Source organism: Aquarana catesbeiana, linkage group LG06 (genome assembly GCF_042186555.1).
Source record: "Aquarana catesbeiana isolate 2022-GZ linkage group LG06, ASM4218655v1, whole genome shotgun sequence".
Classification (NCBI taxonomy): Eukaryota; Metazoa; Chordata; class Amphibia; order Anura; family Ranidae; genus Aquarana; species Aquarana catesbeiana.
The window spans coordinates 349,946,160-349,963,269 of NC_133329.1; the positions used below are offsets into that span (position 1 = coordinate 349,946,160).

A 17,110-nucleotide genomic window follows, 5' to 3' on the forward strand; every position below is an offset into this window, starting at 1 on the left:
TCGGATCCACAGTCGTACGACTGTCGTGTCATACCAGTGTGAACCCGGTCTAAAACCTGGAAGCTGATTGGTCACTATGCACAGCTGCACCAGTTTAGTAAATCTCCCCCTTAGTGTTACCGAACTTGTTACTGATGAGTAAGGCCTCGTTCACACCTTGTGCAGTTGATAGATATATATATATATATATATATATATATATATATATATATATATATATATATATATATATATATATATATAGACATAGGTGGATGCAGCATCGATCTAATGCTGCATCTGTCACCCGCAGCTTCTAAAACTGGTTTAGATTAGGTTTAGAATGTGGCTGAGACTAGCCTTTGATAAGAGAGAAGTGTGGGGTTCTTAAAAGGAAAAAAATGCTTCACGTGTTCCCTGCTGCTTCTAAGACTGAGAACTGAGCAATCAAAGAGCATTCAGTTCTCAGTCTTCAGTGAGCAGAGAGTCCGCGTTTTTTCTGCTCTGCCCCTCCAGTGCTCGCTGGAGTTGTGGGCTGTGCCGGGGGTGGGGGCAGCTAGCTTCGACGCTCAGCGGATCACAGAGAGGCTGAGCCGGCTGTCGGTCCAGGCATCTGGGTGGATCCCGATTTTGTAAAGTTGGAATTGATCCAGAGCCTGGACTGGCTGAGTGACGCCCCCGCTGTTGGCGGAAAACGGGTCACAGGAGTGCAGAACAAACTGCACTCCTGTGATTCTCAGAAGTATAGCCAAAATAGCTCTGGCTATAGTTCTGTTTTCAGGCCTGCCAATTGGACATTTAATTGGCAGCACTGTCACATGTCTCTTAGTTCTATTATTGCCATGTCTTCCTTGGTGGCATATCTAGTCTCTGCCTCAGTCATTGTGAATTCAAGCAATGCTTTATTTTATTCTGTGTAATATAAAAAGTCTGGATATGCATATACTACAGTGTGCCTGTAATGGGTAGTAGCTGAAAACTCAGGTCAGAGTCCTCTCTTCCATTGTTTTTGAGAGAGAGAAAAAAATTAGCAACTCCAAATATCAATTCAGGGTTAACTGACACGTTACGCAGGACTGAATGTGTATGAATGTGATGTGTTTGACAACACTATTTTTTTTCTTCACGTATTGTTCATTTTAAAACTTATTGTGATGTCATTGACGTGCAGGTCAAGCCCTTTGTCAAGAGATGATACTGTGATGGAAAATACAACACTTGAATATGATAAGATTGGTAAGTATGGACATCTAATGTATAACAGGCAGCAACCAGTCAAGAGCACAGTGTCTTACACTCATATCTTCCATCCATTATTCTTGGTTGGACACTGATCAGCACAGCAGAAACCAACAACTGCTGTAGATATGATTGATGTTGTAAGAAGAGTACTTTAGAGGAAATCTTTATTTTTTTTCACATATGTATGTTGATGTAAATCGCTTAACCACTTCAATACAGGGCACTTATACACCTTCCTGCCCAGACCAATTTTCAGCTTTCAGCGCTGTCGCAGTTTGAATGACAATTGCGCGGTCATGTTACACTGTACCCAAACTAAATTTTTATCATTTTTTTCCCACAAATAGAGCTTTCTTTTGGTGGTATTTGATCACCTCTGCGGTTTTTATTTTTTGCTAAACAAATAAAAAAAGACAGAAAATTTTGAAAAAAAATTAAAGTTTTTTGCTTTTTGTTTCTGTTAAAAAAAAAAATGTAAATAAGTAAGTTTTCTCTTTCACTGATGGGCACTCATAAGGCGGCACTGATACGGCGGCAACGATGAGGTGGCACCAATGAGCGGGTACTGATATGCGGCACTGATGGGCACTGATATGCAGCACTGATGGGCATTGATAGGCGGCACTGATGGGCACTCATGGGTGGCACTGATGGGCACTGAAAGGTGGCACTGATAGGCGGCACTGCTGGGCACTGATAGGCGGCACTGCTGGGCACTGATAGGCGGCACTGCTGGGCACTGATAGGCGGCACTGCTGGGCACTGATAGGCGGCACTGCTGGGCACTGATAGGCGGCACTGCTGGGCACTGATACGTGGCACTGATATGAGGCACTGATAGGCTTCCCTGGTGGCACTGGCAGTGGTAGGCATTGGAGTGGGCATTGATTGGCAGCTGCCTTTGCACTGATTAGTATTTCCCTGGGAGTCTAGGGGGCATACCTGGTGGTCCAGTGTGGCTGGCTTCCCTGGTGGTCCTGGGTAGGATCCGAGGGGGGGCTGTGCTGATAAACAATCAGCACAGACCCCCCTCTGTCAAGAGAGCAGCCGATCTGTCAGACGCGAGTGAGGAAAAGCCGATCACCGGCTCTTCCTATTTACATCATGATCAGCCGTGATTGTACACCGCTGATCACATGGTAAAGAGTCTCCGTCAGAGACTTTACTTAGATCGGTGTTGCAGGGTGTCAGACTGACACCCCTCAACAACGATCACCGCGATGCGCGCCCCCGGGGCGCGCAGCGGCTCGGTATCCTGATCACGTCATATGACGTCCGCTCAGGGATATCAAACCACTTTGCAGTCGTCATTTTGTAATAGGGCGGGCGGCAAGTGGTTAATATAAGCAATAAAACAGTCTCTAGGTGATTTGTCCTGTGATCTCAGCAGTTGTTCATTAAGGGGACTGGTTAACTCTAGAATGAAAGCTTTGGACCCTGTTCCCCAGCCACCTATTCTAACGGCAGTGTCCCACACTGTTTTCAGTCTGACATTGCCTACACCTGCAAGGTAAATCCATACAGATAAGGCACGTTTTAAAGGATAAGTTCACCTTTGGGAACATGTAAAATGTTTCCAATGCTGCCCAATACCCCCCCTTTTTTTGTGGATGTCGGCTTGTAGTTCTCAATTAAGTACCATGGCACTGTGGAGGGCCATGGTAGTTCATTGATTTTTCATGGTGCAATGCTTTACAGGCTCCAAAAAAAAAAGCACTTTTTTTTTTACCTGCAAAAAAAAGTGCATTTATGTTTTATTTTTTAATTTTAAAGTGAACTTCTCCTTAAAGTATAATTAATTGGTAAGTGGGCACCTTGGAACAAGGGGCAACTTAGAATAGGCTAGGTGGGAAGGCTAAGAAGTTTTTATCCTAAAGTGAACCTGATCCTTAACGTAATAATAAAGTCTTGTGTTTTTTTTTTTTGTTGTTGTTAAAAATAACAAACATGTTATACTCGCCTGCTCTATGTAATGGTTTTGCACAGAGCAGCCCAGTTCCTCCTCCTATCGGTACCCTCTTCGGCACTCCTGGCTCCTGCCGAGTGCCCCCACAGCAAGCAGCTTGCTATGGGGGCACCTGAGCCGCAGCTTCCTGTGTCCATTCAGACACGGAGCCACGGCCCAGCCCCACCTCCTCTCTCTCTTCATTGGCTCACTGACTTTGATTAGCAGCAGCGGGGGGCCAGTGGCGCTTCGCTGCTGTCTCAGTCAATGAGAGCGGGAGAGTCCCGGACAGCCGAGTCTCTCCTGCAACATTGCTGGATCGAGATGGGGCTGTGAGAGGGGGCACACAGAAGGCTTTTTATCTTAATGATTTACAACCACTTTAAACTTTGTTAAATATGTTGATAGCCTCTGAAAGGACCCCATACATATGTGTTTAAATCATATTTTATTTGATGTCTACAGGTTTTATAAAGTGGCACGTTACACATTTGAAAAATTTAGGTATAATTTTGCACACCCTTTGCCTGGGATTTTGGATAAAGTATAGAATAGTTAAACTACATGTCATTTTTGGAGGGGACATCTGTGCCCCCTCTATTTTTCTACTGGTGAGGAATATTTTTGTTTTTTCCCATCATTCCCAGTTTCTGTGACAGTGGTCATTGGGACACATAGGAGCAAGGACCTTTCCCTACTATATCAAAAACTGTATTTAGTTTTTTTTTTTCTGTTTTTACCAGCATTTTTTAAGTTAGTCACAGGGTCTCTTCTAATCGTGTAACTATTAGGGATATGTTGTTTAAAAAAACAACAAAAAAAAAACCTGCACTTGTTCCTTAGGGTAGGAACAGTAAAATGTAAAATGCAAAGCTCAGACACTAGCCTTTCTCTTGTCTATCCAGCTTAACATTTGTGACGCAGTGTAAATGTTCCAAGATATATTTTCCATGAGTGATATGCATGGCTAGAGTTTTCCGTTTGTCACCTGGTGACGTATGGAAAATGGCTGTTGAAAATTGTTACTGTGAAGGAAAATTTCAAGCTACTGCTTTAGAAGCTTATAATGTGTAAAAAATGTTGTTATATTGAATCTTTAAAGGGTAACTCAACTTTCGTGGGGAAAAAAATAGCAAAGAAAAAATATAGTGTATACAATTGCGACACAAGTCATATTGTAATTGAAAGGTATTAAAAATTGCCTTTTTCAATCTGCAGCTTTGTAATTTTCTGAAAATGCAATGCAATATGGCTACCTGGAGGCGTTCTGTACACAGAATGTGTACAGAACGCTCCCCCAGATATGTAATTTCCTGCTTCTGTGATTGGCTCACTGATTTTCCCAGAAGTCTGCCCTAACATACAGTCAGATTTCAGGCATCCCCTGCAACAAAAATGTAATTTTTGGTGAGATATGCTCAATAGGAACTCACGTCCAATGGGATGCAGGCCCAGCAGCTTTCTTCTCTAGAGTCCTGCAGGTGCACAGCTGATTGATAATTATGAAACCACTTCCATTAGACTCACTTTTCCACATGGATACAGATAAACACACAGGGATTTCTTCAGAATAACAAAAGGTAGGAATCTGCAGCAAAGTTTGGTAAAATCCCTGCAATGCACATAGATCACCCAGAGGGGAATGCTTTCTCAACAAAAGTGGAGTTACGCTTTAAAGATGTTTAAATTCACAGCTCAAAGACCAAAATGGCATATTCTTCATAACATGGTTGTTTCAATTTCAGGATTCCTAAAATGATTTCTGTACTGTTTGTCCCTACTGTGTAGTGTCAAAAAGCTAGGGGAATTCAAATGCAATAAGATTTTTGTTTGGTTGTCAGCAAGGTTTAATTTGTCAGCAATTGCTTTAGTTGCAGTTCATTATTTTTTGTTAGAGGTATTTTGCAGGCCCACTAACCAGTGATTAAAGCTGTATTACTAGTTGAATCACCAGGTAAAAAAAGATCGCGAAAAAAAAATCTAAAAAAGGAAACTGAATTAGCTACTATATCTAAAAATTGGTAAGCTGCAATATAATACATTTTTGGCGGTTCAGTGCTGCTTTATTTGCTAGCCCAACCTTGCAAAAAAGGAACAGTTCTGGATTATTATAATTTCCATATCATGGTTATTCTCTGTCTTGCTATCACTTAACAAGCAAAATCCTTTCTGGCTGAATGTTAAAACCTGTAATTTTAGGTTTAGTTTGGCTACCAGAAATGTTACAAATCTTTAGTAATTTTTGATGAAGTAGGCCTTTGCTGTGTCACATCCTGTGTAATATTTTGTTGTCTTTTTTTTTCCCCCTTAAAGTGGAGCTTGAAAACAGAACTTCAACTCCAACTGCAGAACTAGAGAACCATCAAATCTTTACAACAAAAACAGTAGTTCTGGAGCAAGGCTCCCAAACTCTATCCTCTGAACAACACACCAAAGATACAAATATTGTTTTTCAAGATTACCGCCACATTACAGAGAATGAAACACATGAGCATCTGAAGAGCACAAACACAGAAAAGGGAAAAATGCAGGATTCAGCTGTCCAGACAATGCAGGATTCAGCTGTCCAGACTGTTAACTTTGACAATGATGCAGAGAAACCTTCAGAGGAGTTTTTACATTCCCGGGAATCTACTTACCTGACAACTGTGAGTAGCACAGACAATGTTCAGCATAAACTTAATGGTCACATAGGCCAGCTGACACAGTTTAATGGCCAGCAGATGGCTGTAACTGGGAAAGAACCAAGTAAGCAGGAACTAGTTGACAATCTCAGGGAAAATATGCACACACAGACCATTGATGAGAGCAGTGTTGAGAGTTCTTTGATTTCCCAATCAAAAACATTCCCATTTTATAGACAGCATTCTGATCCCAAGCCTAAGCCTTCCAATGAAATCACTAGAGACTACCTTCCCAAGATCGGAATGACTACTTACAAAATTGTTCCTCAGAGATCGTTTGATGTTGAGCAATACATGGAATCTGAAAGTCCACAGGATGTCCATAATATTGAGTGCAGACCAATGAATGAACATGTGATAAGTCATACTGTTACACACGGCAATAATACATCAGCTGTAGGTGAAAAAGATATACTGTTGTCACAAACAAAAAATGGACACCATTTACCAGAAGGGTCAGCAACTTATTCCTTTAACACTGCTTCAAAAAGTGTTTCTGAGCCTAGTCAGAGAGACCATCTTGCCTTATCTAGAAGTTTATCTGCAGCACCTGCCTTAAGTACAAATAAAGTTGCTCCTGAGGTCAAACCAAAGCCGAAGCCCACAAGCCCAGTCAAAGGTCCAAGTTCCTTTTACTTACAAATGCAGAGGAGAGCTTCCAGTATGTATGTAACATCTGCAATTGCCAAGACAAAGACTTCTACTAGTGCAGCGAACAGCACGGCTAAACCTAAGGATCACAGCAATGAAGCTTCTCTGATTACCATTACAACTCTTCCCTCTAGAATTAATGTAGTAAATATGTCTTCCGGTTTAGAGGAAAGGTTACCTGGAGATAGATCAGAATTATCGGGAAGACCTTATGAGGTCAAAAATGGTGGTCTTGGATCAATCAATGAAGTAAATTTGGAAACTGAAAACATCTATACTTCACATTCTTCCATGGAGAGCCATGTTAAACCAATACAAAGTGAGGTATCTTCTGTCAGTGTGCCAGTAGAACACAAAAAACATGTAACATTCCAAGAAACTATCCAGACTGATGACTTGGAACCACCTCTGCAAGTGAAGATTTCTGATTACACCAGCACTGTACCAGATATCTACCGTGCTGACAGACCAGCTGTCCCACAGGATTATAAACCCGAAGTTCTTTCAACAACATCGCATAGCAAGCTGACCAGAACTTTGAGTTCTCTAACTGGCCAGTCTGCTCCATTGACTTTGCCAAAGTTAAGTACTTTTATTACTCCCAAGCCTTTTACAAGTACAAATTCCAGTTCTTTTTCTTCTACTGTTACATCACCAGTTAAAAGATCTCAGTCATTCAGTTCTAGTATCTCACCTGTCAAACAGCCATTGAATGTGATTGCTCCCATTGGCTGGTCATCAGTCACTTCACCAGTTGAATTCAAGAAAGATTCCCTGGTCTTCCCTGAGAGTTCAGAAGAAATCCTAGAAAATGAGGTAATAACTAGTATACCAAAAATAGCCAATTTTGCTACACTATCATTTACATATATATGTGTATTTGCCATGTTTTCAGTCCCTTTCTCCATTTTCCCAAAGTTTTGTTTTGTAATTTTTGATCACTATTTTGACTGTTTATTGGGTTGCCATGCAAGTAATTGTTATACAAATAGAATCTGTGTGGGCCATTCTTCTTATTCATGTTGTAGCTGAGCAGGTCTGATGCAAGACCAAAGGAGCTTGTTTAACCAGTATCTTTCCTTCCGGTGCTTCATGTATAAGTTCTCATATAGGCCTGGATGAAAAAAGTACCTTCTACCTATGATGCTGATCTAAGATAGTCCAACCAAAACTTCTGTGAGGTGTCAGGTTTAGCCAATGAGCTACAATTTTATAATATTGCTTCAAAAATTACAACAAAATTATTATAACCCTATATTTAGATCTGTAAGAAACTTTTATAGACCATTGTCCTTCTAAAGTAACTCTGCGATGTCATCAAAAGATATTGGATAGTAGACGACATGACCTAAAACTTTGCCTCCCCAGGATGACAATCCACTTCCAAGTATGAGAAATAGGCACACTCCCTTCAATATCCCACAGTGCATTGTTCATGGTATGTCTGTGCTTATGCAAATACAAACCCATCAGATGGTCAGTTTCATTATAGGATCATTAAAGGGGCTCCAGTACTACTCTAGGAAGAATGGTAAACTTTTAACAGTGCAGGTACAGTTTGGCACTTTATGGTGCCTGCATACAGTTCTGTTCTACATTCTTTTACTTTGTTTCATATACTTGACATATCGCTAAACCTCTTTTTAACAAGTTTCTATCCCTGTCTGCAAGGCTGCTGGGAGCAGAGAACATGCTGGTGGTACATAGTATAGAGAAACATGTTGCTCACTCTCCTCCCTCTCATGTGCCAGCATTGGGGGTTGGTGATTGGCTCACCACTGTCACTTTACCCAGGGCTTGCTGCTGGCAGCTGAATGGAGCTGTGGTGGGTAAAAGTTATGTGCTACTCAGAAAAGGACATAAAAGCGACCTGTTTCTTTTGCCCTACATGGACAAAACATAGGTTCACTTTAATAATTTCCAATGTTCTGTTTCTGCAGGATTCTCTGGGTTATGTTAAGCAAAGTCAGAACGTTTTCACGAGTTAAATTCATTTCCTTATGTATTTATTTATTTTTTATATATAATTTGTTGTTTATTAAAATCAGGCTAGAGATAGCAGCAACCATGGAAATCCTATAAAGAAAAAAAGGTGTAAACAGCTGGATATTCCCTCAGTAAGAACCTGTTGAAGAGCTATTGTCATTAAAAGGGTAAAATCGACAGACTCCTAGAAGCTACCTGCATCTTCCCATAGATAACAGACCTTTCCGCGACTGACCTGTTAAATGAATACCAACACAGTACCTGTGATATTTATACACAGGACAGATTAATATAGAATACAAGAGCCAGTCAGTCAAATATCGGCACTATCATACATTTTTAAAGAGCCAAGGATCATATCCTTATTATTGGTAAATAAAACTGAGAAAAGATATGGCTTTCTTTTTTTATACTCCTAGACTTCAAAGCTCTTATATTAACGTACCTAAGCCAAATCTTTTCTTAAACGTACATCACAGGACACTAGATGTTCATGACTACTTGGGTTATCCTGTCATCGTCAGATGAATGGACACTGACCAAATAAAACGCAGAAATCCCTGCCCAGCTCAGATACGCCTCAGTTATTAAGTAGTGTCCTTAGGGGATGATTATGGTTATGGATGTCTTTCTGAAGATTTTCCTTGTAAGGGCTTAGTCCTGATTTCCTGGCTTGTTCCCATCAATCCTAATAGGCTAGAGGAGGGCTTCATCTGGATTGGTCACTATGGCCTAATTACCAAGTGAGACTGTACTCACTCGAACATCAGGTGGGGACATTAACCCTGAATCGCTCCCCTTATTTGGTATTACCACTGACTCAGGGGCCCAATGCTCCACTTCCTTTGTTTTAAGGGAGGAATTTTCTGCAGCTTTATCTGGCATGATCAGCTCTCAGGTATTCTCACTGGATTGGAACACCTGTGATGCAAATGTGGGTGCTCTACTTATCATCTTCCTCTCCTCCTTTGAGGGGGGATTAGGTATTGGAGGAAACGCTTCATGATGTCCTTTCTACTGTGCCCTGGCCTACAGAAAAGGATTGTGTTTTCACCACTGAAGCATTTTGCTCACCGTTACTCCATGGAGGAGGCATTCTACAAGAAATGGGGTACTCTGTTGATTTAATTATTAACTACTTAAACAAGACCTTGGCAGTCCCACCGTTTAAAGGATAATGGATAATAGGTTACAGGCCCTCTTCAAAAGGAATTCTCTCTTGAGCAAGTGGCTCTGCAGGCTTTGCTAGGGTTTATGTGGTAGGAGTTTGCCAAGCCCTAAAGGAGAAGTATGGCCAAAGCTTTTTTGGCTCTACTTGTATTGTAAATCAAATCAAGATCAAAGCCTGCTGTCGACTGACATCACTCAGCTGGTCCAGGCTCGCGAAAGATACAGACTTTAAAGTTGGGATTCACCTAGATGCCTGGACCGGCAGCTGGCTTGGCATCTCAGTGAACTGCTGGGAGACAGTCACCAACTTTCTGCTCACTAAAGACTGAAAACTGAGTGATCAGCCGTCTTTGATCACTCAGTTCTCAGTCTTAGAAGCAGGGGGGGAAACGTGCTGCATTTTTTTTTTTTTTTTCTTTTTAAGAATCCCACACTTCTCTCTTATGTAATGCTACTCTCAGCCACATTCTAAACCGAATCTATCTAGCCCTGTAAAGAATAGATCGCTATACTTGCCTGTTCTGAAGCTGCTCTGGTCCCTCGCTGAACTTTCAGCGGCGGCTTCACTGTGTGGGAGTGTGCAGGAGAGGCAGCCAACAACGGAAGCCCCATAGTAACTCTGTGTGTGATGTCGCTTCCCTGGCATTTCACAACCTTTGTCGTCTTTCTCAATGTACAGATCAGCTGACACTGTAGACTGGACTGGATCGGCTTTAGAAAAGTTAAGTATAGCAATTTTCTTTACAGGGTTAGATAGATAGATTAGGTTTAGAATGTGGCTGAGATTAGGTTTAGTGTTTTGGCTGTACTTCCACTTTAAGGTCTGGGGGAAGCACAGAGAACCAAACCAGAAGGAGCCTGCCATTTGGAAGCTCCTGGAGGATTTTCAGAGTGCATTGAGTTTCTCAGTAGATGCCTTGGAAGAATCCATGAGCAAGCTTTTAGAGGTTTCCAAATGAGAAGGATCCTAAGGCTTAGCTGTTGGTTTGTGGAACTTCTCTACAAGAAGCAAATCAAGGCTGTCCTTTGAGGGTGAATGCTTGTTTTACCATTTCTTGGAAGCCTTCATCCACAAGGTGACTGTGGGTAAAACCATCCCCAAAGAAGATTGTGTTGCCATTTTTTTGTCCTTTTTTTTTTTTGTTTTTTTTTGGGGTTTTTTTGTTCTAATCCAAAGCATCCCAGTGAGAAAGTGCTTCCCTCTTTGGATGATGTTGGAGCTGTTGCAGGCAGCCTTATAGTGGGGTTTCCCCCTGTTCTATTTTGGGGTTTTGGGCTTGTTGATGTGTTGCCCACCCTTCAGGTTAAATGTTTTTAGACAGCATAAGTCATCATGAATCCTCTGTGCCCTGTGCTGTATGATTAAGAAATTAAGATTTTTGGTTTAACACAGGACACAGAGATCCTTCCCCTCTTGCATGTTCCTCATTGCTTGCTACAGAACTGAGGCTTGGCTTAGCTGAGCTGAGGGCCATTATGGCTGGGCAACGATTCCTGCCTTTTTTTGGCCAGTGTCTATTCACTTTAAGGCAGCAGCATAACCCAAATAGTCATGAATATCAAGTCATCTGTGCTTTGTGATCTACTCAAAAAACAGAGTTTTATAGATGAACCAAAAATCCTATTTTTTTTTTTTTTTTTTTTTTTAGGGAATGGCTGGGTTTTAATGCAGTTTGCTATTTGCCATTTCCCTAACTTTCAATTCAGGTAGCAATCGTAAAAGGTTGGATTTCCAGTTGCTTTCTTTCTTAGGGACAGTGGTCACCAGTCCACCACTTCGTCATATCTTTTTTTCTGTGCATATTCCAGAATCATATTCTGTTCTCCCATGGAATGTCAGTGCTTTTATTACTTAACTGTCATTGTTTGTCTTCGTAGTTGACACATTTATTTAACCATTTGATCCTTGGATAGGATTACTATTTTTGAATATACACTGATTAAAATAATTATGTCCTTTTAAAACGTTAACAAATTGCATTTATTTTTCGTGTACAGGTTAATTTTTACTAATTTTCTCACAGTTGTCTCGTTCTTAGAACTCGTGCTCATGGGCTTTTCCTGATAGTTTATTCATAGTTTGTTTTCCAGAACATCTATAAATTGACTAGGAAGGTTTTCCACAAGGTTGAAATTTTTCATAACTCTCCATGTAGTAATTAAAGCGGAATTTAACTTTTTTTTTAACTAGCAATTTCGAAAAACCGACAGCCAGGGTTTTTATATAAGAAGAGAGCCTAGTGGTCTTTTCTCTCATAAATGCTTCTCCCTGCCTGTTGGCAGCAATGTACACTGAGCTGTGCATGCGCAGCGCAGAGTACATTTATGGCACTGCTCTATGCCGCAATGAAGTGACTCCTGTGCGCATGATCTCCTGTGTGCCATTCAAATGACTGAACAGAGCGCATTGAGAAGGAAGAGCCAATGATAGAAGCCCCTGGGACCACTGTAGTGCTGGAGGACTTAATTTGACTTCTAAGTGTGCCATAATGGGCTGTGCATACTAGCACATTATGGCATAAACCACCTGGGGGCTCATTTAAAAAAAAAAAAAAAAAAAAAAAACAACGAAGCTTAATTCTGCTTTAGGCTCCTTACACAATGGCAGAGTCTGCCCGCTCAGCAGGGGATCTCTCCACTGATCTCCGCTGAGCAAGTAGATGACAGGTCCATGTCCACTCCGCTGATGCAAAATGGACACAGCCCACTGTCCTCTATGGGCTGTTGGATGGAAACGGACCGTCTGTCTGTTTCCATCTGACTGTGATCCAATCTGATCCGCCGGATGGATGGGGAACAGATCCCCATCTGTCTATTTTTAGCGGACAGGGTCAGATGTCGGCAGGTGTTAACAGACACTTGTTCGTTAACATCCGCCGCTCTATAGAGAGCAATGGATGGTCCGATCGGGGCCTAGTCTCGCTCTCTGTGTCAGTGGATACGTGGGGGCACCCCATAAAGAGGAGGGGCCTGGAGCGCTGGCTGGGCACCCCAGAAGAGAAGATCGGGGCTGCTCTGTGCAAAATGATTGCACAGAGCACCTAAGTATAAGTATGTTTGTTATTTTTATGAAAGAAAAAAAAAAGAGAGGGTTTACAAGCCCTTTAATTTTTCTGCTGCATTTGAGTGACCCTTTTACAGGTCATGTCCCTCCCTCGGCATGTAACTGGACAGTGAAAGGAGACGCAGCAGACTTATCTAATCCCTCTGTCACTCTGCTCTCTCTTCCTTTCAGCATGTTCCTTGTTAGCACTGCAGCTCAACTGACAGGCTTCTTCTGCTGCTTCCCCCTTTTCTAATCTTAATACTAGGTCTAATTCAGATGTGAGTAAGGGCCCAGTTAGGACGTGTGTTGCCATGTCACAATATGTGGTAACATGCATAAAAGGCGTTATTGCATTGAAACGTCATTAATTTGGAATGCCACCCCAACTCTGCAAGGCAACGCTCTTGCGCTGTAGGCCCCATATAATTTTCTGAATGTTTGGGTTTGTTGCCAGCGTGTTACTGCACTGCAAAAATGTAAATTGTCGACTAAAGTAGTATTCCAGGATATACATAATTAATTGTAAAACTGCTCCTCCCATCTCCTAACACCTATACTAACTAACCCATGGGTGCTCAACCTCTGGCCCTCCAGCTGTTGCGGAAGTTCCATCATGCCTCTGCCTTTGGGAGTCATGCTTGTATCTGTCAGCCTTGCAATGCCTCATGGGACTTATAGTTCTGCATCAGCTGGAGGACCACAGGTTGAGGACCCATGAACTAGCCTGTGGAAGAAAGATCTGCATACTTATTTTTAGGCCGTTCCGGTAGGGTTGCCACCTCATCCCTTTAAAACCAAACACATATTAATTACACAGGTTCTTCGGTTGATTAAGGTAGTAATTAAACTCCCTTTGTGCCATATCGGCATTAAATTGGGCTTAGAACCTGTGTAATTACTATGTGTTTGGGTTTAAAGGGATGAGGTGGCAACCCTACGTTACGGTCTGGTCACATGATCGCCCTCCCCTGTGTCAGCTTCAGGGGAGAGGAAGGAGTGCTGACAAGGGATGGGCCATAGTAAGCCTATGGGTAAGTTCACTGCTTGGGCATTCCAGCCGTTGTTCAGCACTCTCTCCTCTCCCCTTCAGCCGGCACTGAGGAGATCACATCACATGACTGGACCAGAGCGGCCTGAATATAGGTAAGCATACAGATCTTTCTTCCACAGGTCAGTTAGTATAATTGTTAGGAAGGGGCAGGGCAGCAGTTTTAAGATGAATTGAATATATCTGGAATTCTATTTAATGATCTAGAGCCGCGTTGGTTTGTGTCTTCCATATCTGCCTGAAGTTCAGCTTTGAATGCAGCATGCATAAGCACCTTGCACTTTTTTTTTTTTTTTGCGTTCATTTTTTCACATATTTACATCCCTTGCCGTGTGAAAAATAAAGCCCATGTGCATGAGCACTTAAGAAATCCTATGTTTGTATTATGCTTGTGATTTGTATTAATATTTTTAACTTCTTAAATGGTGTTACTGCAAGCAATTTTGTTTTGTAGACACTAACCCCTGAACTAAAATACAGAGTGCATAGTCCACCTCCTGTTCCCGAAAAAAAGACCACAGTATCTTTTCCAAGCTCTGACCCAGAAGAGCTCCGCCAAAACATTCTGTCTGCCATTCGCTCAGGAGAGGCAGCTGCCAAGCTGAAAAGGGTGAGTGCATCTGTGAGAGTGTAGAGACCTGGACAGACCTCGTGTGTATTTTATGCTCCGATAGAGAATCACATTATAAGTGCCACACTTTTTTTGTGATGATCCTTATTCATTGTTCAGTTTGCATGTTTTGATAGAGAGATTGAACTCTTTCTTTGCACTGGGGAAAAAAAGATTTGTGCAGTGATCCCAGGGTGTGGGTTCATAACAGCTTGGGCTCACAAGAAGGGGGTTAAATGACAATGGCTGTCATTCAGCCTGGAAGACTAGTGACCTAGGGATGGAACGAAGGGGAAGAGTGGTAGGGGTAGCTCTGGATTAAAAGTGAGTATTGCAGCAAAAGATTTGTTTTTATTTTTACTATTTTGGCCATCTTAATTTTTTTGTAATTGTAGATCTGATTTAAGTAATGGTGAATTGCAGAGCATGAAGAAAAATATACAATATTATAATAATATAAACGATTAGAAATAACCCTGAAAATGATATGGTCTCTTTACAGATAAATGAGGCAAAACATTAGACTCGACAAGGTCAACCAAACCAACTTCTCTGTTTTAGATTTGCATGTTTAAATTGCATACTGTCTTTAAAGTGTGTGTATTGAAAAAAAAAAAATAAATTATATATAATAGTTTTTTATTTTTATATATACAGTATATTATATTACCTGATATTGGAATGCCTGCCTTTACACGCACATGAACTTTAATAGCATCCCAGTTTTAGTCCGTATGGTTCAATATTGAGTTGGCCCACCCTTTGCAGCTATAACCGCTTCAACTCTTCTGAGAAGGCTGTCCACAAGGTTTAGGAGTGTCAGGACTCTGTGCAGACCAGTCAAGTTCCTCCACCTCAAATTCACTCATAATTTGGACCAGTGCACAAAGCAAGGTCCATAAAGACATGGATGAGCGAGTTTGGGGTGATGGAACCCTCTGTCAGAGAAGACCGGATCAAACTGCCTTTTTACACCTTGCATGGAGCCTAATAGATTCAGCTGTAGGCATCAACAGGTAAATAATGGTTTCTTCTATCTCTGAGAATCCACCGAGAAGATCTCTTTACTACAGCACTGATCGGTGGCGTGGGCAGCAGGAGAAGTGAATGCTTTAAAACTATTTGAAGATTCCATTTGAGGAAGGTCATTAGAATTGAATATCTAATATTGACATGTTCTGTCCTGACAAACATGATTTCCCAGCCAATGCAATGGGTTTTTTAGCTTAAAATATTCTACACAGATTACTTTAGTGTTGAGGACATATTTCGATAACATTGAACTTTATAGTACACTATGTCTGAGAACACAATTTCTCTTTATACTATTGTGGTTAGACCTTTACTTTGTAAACCAGTTCAGTTTAGTTTGAAGTTAGTTAGTGTTGGCTTTTATCAGTAGTTAACTTCTAAGTCATGTACATATGACCAATTAGGCTAATATATAAACTGGCCAAAAGTTTGATAAATGGCTTCTTTTTTTTTTTTTTTTAAAGAAGAAAAATAGTTCACTTTGGTCTGACTGTGCTTTCCACTAATGTCAAGCCCAATGTTCTGCAGGTCTTGTGAGCAGAGGCGTATTTAAATGTCAGACATAATCCTCGGTGCTTTTTAATTAAATATGAACTTTACATTACCTATGCTTGATGGAATTTGACTTTTCACATTTCTGCACCATTTTTTAAGCCTGTTTACTAACGCGGCACGATAAGCAGGTGTATAGTTGTAGTTGTGTGCTTCCTCAGTCTCCCGGCATGAGTGCAACTTAAGTAGCATGGTCACCAACATAAAGACTTTAAAGTCCACAATTAAACTCCATCCTTAATATAAAGCTAATAGTAATGTATATAAGCATGCTCAAAAAGTGATTGTGCACACAGTTATTTAATGGCTGTCCAGTTTGCAAAAGCGCTTTGTTAATGCCATGGAAAATATTTAAACTTTTGCATTTTGTTGGGTTTCTTACTAAAACTGATCATCTGCTTATTTGAATGATTGATTCCATTTTTTTTTTTTTAATAATGCAGTGAACAACAATATAGAAAGGACACCAGGCAAGTGTTAGCCCCGGTAACTAATGCTACACATTTTGGCAGTGCTATCTAGGTGTTAAAACTGGCCATGTAGACATTAAATCTGAATTACTGGTGATTGAGTAAATGCATGAATGTAAAAATACCTCCTTTTGGTTGGTGCATAGTTAGGTGATACATCCTGGGCACCTCTAATTGGACAGTGAAGGCAAAGCAGACCACTAATGTGAGCAACAGACCTCTCTCTATTCTTCTTGGCATGTTCCTTTTCAGTATATTTGCATGTCACACACCTAATTGGCTATTAGTTTTGTTCTATTGTAGAGCTGCACGATTCTGGCTAAAATGAGAATCACGATTTTTTTGCTTAGAGGATAGATCACGATTCTCTCACGATTCTCGTGGCGTAACATCATTTCACATTAAAACAAAAAAAATTGTGCTAACTTTTTACTGTTTCATTTTTTTTTTATTTATTGAAGTGTATTTTTTCCCAAAAAATTGCATTTGAAAGATTGCTGGGCAAATACAGTGTGACATAAAATATTGCAGCAATTGCCATTTTATTCCCTAGGGTCTCTGCTAAAATATATATATATATATATATATATATATATATATATATATATATATATATATATATATATATATAATATAATCTGTAATGTTTGGGGGTTCCAAGTAAATTTTTTTTTTAGCAAAAAATATTGATTGAT

At 40.8% G+C, this 17,110-nt stretch overlaps 1 protein-coding gene across 4 annotated transcripts in view; it reads left to right on the top strand.

The window, feature by feature from the left end:
* Nucleotides 1-17,110, top strand: part of COBLL1 (cordon-bleu WH2 repeat protein like 1) — a 197,741-nt gene that overhangs the window by 174,268 nt on the left and 6,363 nt on the right. For 3 of the 4 annotated variants that reach the window (XM_073634023.1, XM_073634024.1, XM_073634025.1), the window contains 3 exons: nt 1,151-1,215; nt 5,480-7,317; nt 14,206-14,361. In XM_073634023.1, coding sequence (XP_073490124.1) covers nt 1,151-1,215; nt 5,480-7,317; nt 14,206-14,361 — 2,059 coding nt within the window. The remainder of the gene's footprint in view (nt 1-1,150; nt 1,216-5,479; nt 7,318-14,205; nt 14,362-17,110) is intronic. The other variant, XM_073634026.1, reaches the window with a different exon arrangement.